Source organism: Lathyrus oleraceus, chromosome 1 (assembly GCF_024323335.1).
Source record: "Lathyrus oleraceus cultivar Zhongwan6 chromosome 1, CAAS_Psat_ZW6_1.0, whole genome shotgun sequence".
Taxonomy (NCBI): Eukaryota; Viridiplantae; Streptophyta; class Magnoliopsida; order Fabales; family Fabaceae; genus Lathyrus; species Lathyrus oleraceus.
The window spans coordinates 82999390-83003205 of record NC_066579.1 but is presented as its reverse complement, the minus strand read 5'-3'; the positions used below and the strand labels follow the sequence as shown (position 1 = coordinate 83003205).

The following is a 3816-nucleotide window of genomic DNA, read 5'->3' as shown; positions in this document are numbered from 1 at the left end:
CTAAAGAAACTAGGCAATTATTATACAAGAAATCATGGAAAATAAGATAAAGAGAGAGCAAAATAACATTATAATTAGAATGAATAACTTCCTTGATGAATGATCTTCAACTCTGAGCTCTAAGTTCTTAAAAAAGGCCTTCTTAGTGATAAAATGGCCTTTATAAATGTCTATAGTGAGATTTTGTATTGGGGCATAAAAAAGAGGGAAACCCTATGGCTTGACTGCTACGGCCACTCGTAGCAGCCCTCTAGATTTTGTATTGGGGTTTTCTGACTTTTGACTTTTTCTCGCGTTTTGTTCATTCTTGCTCCTCTTTCACCTCAGATACTTGATAAAACCTGAAAATAGCAAAAACACACTACCAAAGCATAAAATATGACAGGCAGGAGAAAATCGAATAAAAATGGGAAAAATACTAAAGCAAATTAACTAGTAAAAATGGTGCAAAAACCACTTATCAACTCTATACTTCAATAGTTAAACTACCGTATTTTCCAATAAAAAAAGTTGCGATGTGTTTTACACCCTGCAATGTCATTTTTAAAAATTCAAATCTACCCCAAATACTTGAGATGTAAAATTGATTATTTATTATTATTTTTTGTTTAATACTTTGCAAGGTGAAATTCTCCCCACAAGTTCTTTTTTTTTGCGAGGTGAAATTCTCCCTCCAAAATTCGCGTAGCAAATACCCATATTTCTTGTAGTGAATAAATAAAGAGATTTGCAACATGTTTTTTTTAGTATTACGACAGTTTTAATTAGGGGCGGTAAACAAGCATGCCCGTCCTGTTTGGGTTCGCCCCACAAAAGTCTGCAAAAAACGGGACGGGACGGGACAAACATAGTTGAGGACGCGGACATAAAATCTACGTCCATCGTGCAAAAAAGTTAGAGTGGAGCGGGGAAAATCTGCGGACGATGTACCTTTTAAGCCTAAAAATGAATTTTTTTAATATAAAGTCCGTGCTCGCGAAAGCCCGCGAAGGAAACGGGGTGGGGGCAGACACATTAGAGGGTGAAGGTCTAAACCTCTGACCCGTCCCACACTAAAGTGCGGGCAAAACGGGATATGTCCAACGAGTCTGACCCGTTTTTCCATCCCTAATTTTAATCGTCACTGAATAAGGATTGCGAAGATTTATCAATTGTTACAATGTTTTTTGTTGTGTGTTGAATGGTTTGGAAACTCATTGTCCCAAGCCGCTGTAAAATGTTGCGATGGTTCTAATACTACCTCCAAAGTCTAATTGCAATAGTTTTAACCGTCATTAATTTTATTTAACATTTTATTTTCGGAGGTTAATTACGACGATCGCTAATCCTCTCAAATGTAAAATTGTGACCGTTCAAACAAAGTCATTTCTTTTTTTAAAAAACATTTTATATATGTTTTGTAATAATTTAAATTGATGTAAAATTTTAATTTATATATCTGGAAACATTTGCATTTTTTTCATCTTTTTTTATTCAATATATTTTTTAGATTTTATTTCTAAAATATAAATAAATAAATAAATAAATATTTGAATTAATACAATTATTATCATTCCAAACATTATCTATTGAATAAAATAAATATTCGCACTTTAAACTTTAATAAAATAGTTTAAACTCATTTAAAAACTAAAATATTAGTTGTGTAGTTAAACCTATAAAAGAATTACATGCACCAAATTTTATAAAAAATAATCTAAATAGTCCTCTAAAACATATAAATACTGATGTGACTCAGAAAAACGTATACTACATCTTGGTGATTCTAAATATGGTTAAAATCTAGAAGCGCATGCTAGCAATAAAAATAGAGACGGCAGAATTCTCAATCATTGCAAAAAAGACCTATTTTGCTTTAACTTATTCTCTCTATTAAATAAGATCCCATTAAAACAACAATAGAAACAACAATAAAATAACTCAATATTTTAAATTGTAATAAACAAACAAAAACATCTTATTATCCACTTCTTGAAAAACAAGAATCAAATCAAATCACAAAATTGTAACACCAAACAAATAACAAAAAACAAAAAAACACCCCCTTCAAGCTATCATGCAATTCCTTCTCAACCTTAGAATTGTGCCTTGAAACATTCCATAGGCATTTTTCCATTAAACCTTTTAGTATCACCACAATAATCATAGATCATATAATTTTTCCTAACCCAATTCATCTGACCCAATCGAGCATAACCCAATTGTTTGTATGTTGGAGAAGTCCACCAATTTGCAGCTACATTTGAAGAACATTGGCTAATACTCACCACTCCATTCCACTTACAAGCCCTAGCTCTAAAATGATTGAATTTAGCCGTAAATGGTGCATTACTCCAATCTGTCTTAACAAGTCCACCTCTAGTAGCCCAATCATCTGCATTCCATAAACTTGTGTAAACCTTCATTCCTTGTTTGTTAGGGTATGCAATGCCTTCATTTTCATAGTTTCTAAATACCCTAATTGGGATACTATCAATATACCACCTGAAAAACAAATAATTCAAAGTGTTATACTAAAAACATCTTTAACCCTAATTATAATATAAATATATAGTGACTTATATTTTAAAAAAATAATTATAATAATCTTACACAATTTGAGTAGGGTTCCAATGGATAGTATAGTTGTGAAAATCAGTAGAAGGGTCAAACCAAAGATGAAACTGTTGCTCTTTGCTTCCATTTCCTTGTGTGTAGACATTTGTATGGATTGTATAAGGTTGTCCTGAAATGTTTCCTAAGAACTCAAAATCTATCTCATCATGTTGGTTTCCTGTGGAAGATAGCTGCACAATTTTTTTTGTTAAATGAAATATTAGCATTTTTACTGTTTCTTTTTAATGTGATTTTTTGTTTTTCATTTTGAACTTACATAGTAAGCTGTAACTGTTCCTGCTGAATTATTAGGCACTAGTTTGATTCTTGATTCAATAGTTCCAAATAAGAATGGTATTTTTGTTTGTGCCGCAGATCCTGTAATTAAAAAATAAATACAATAAATACATAATCAATTTAACTCATTAACATGGTTGAACCATGGTTCAACTCAAGCCGATTGAACCAACAAGTTCAAACCGGTTCGATTGTTTTATCGTGTCTGAAACTACTCAAAGAGCTAAGATTGTAAGGGTTCAGTTTGAATTGATTTTTAACAATAATTCTAAACCAGAAATTGTACCTGAAGTTTTATTCAACACAAGTTGGAGATCATCACCCTGAAGTGATGCATGTTGAGCACCCCATGTAATATACATGCTTTTGGAAAATGTTGCATCTACTTGGGCAATGCTGGGTATAATTGCAAACAAGAACAAACTAAAAAATATTTCAAAAATTGCCATGTTAACTCTTTTGATTAATTATAACTTCTCTTCTAGTATTAATTTGATATTCTATAAACTTCAAAATTTGCAATTGAATACTTTTTCTTTTAGTTTGTAATGTCTTTATATAGAACTAATGTGTGAAGAAAAAAACTCCGCGTTAAATATTTATAAATTTAATTAAACAGTTGTCAAGTATATTGAAAAACTCAAGTATATTGGGATATATAAAAATATAAAAAATGTTAAACTTTGAGTTTTTGTTTGTCGTGGGTAAGACTATAGTACTGCAAATGATCAACGACTAGGTTATTCCCTACAGCATTTTATTTTAGTGTTAAGTGATTTTTAGAAATAAGGAAATAATCCTTCACCAACGTGCACACATGACTGAGGAACAAAATAACATTGGTTGTGCCCTCTCGTTACTATGATTAATTAAGGATACTTTTTATTTTTCTTCTGTTTTTCCACTTTTCAACATGACCATGTT

At 31.2% G+C, this 3816-nt stretch overlaps 1 protein-coding gene across 1 annotated transcript; it reads right to left on the bottom strand.

The window, feature by feature from the left end:
• Positions 1 to 1926: 1926 nt before the first annotated feature.
• LOC127115455 (probable xyloglucan endotransglucosylase/hydrolase protein 26) lies at positions 1927 to 3464 on the bottom strand. Its single transcript, XM_051046997.1, has 4 exons — positions 3179 to 3464; positions 2873 to 2973; positions 2593 to 2786; positions 1927 to 2484 (listed from the first exon to the last, which is right to left on the bottom strand). The coding sequence occupies exons 1-4, from the start codon at positions 3339 to 3341 to the stop codon at positions 2076 to 2078; spliced, it is 867 nt and encodes a 288-aa protein (XP_050902954.1). The 5' UTR covers positions 3342 to 3464; the 3' UTR covers positions 1927 to 2075.
• Between the last annotated feature and the right edge of the window lie 352 nt (positions 3465 to 3816).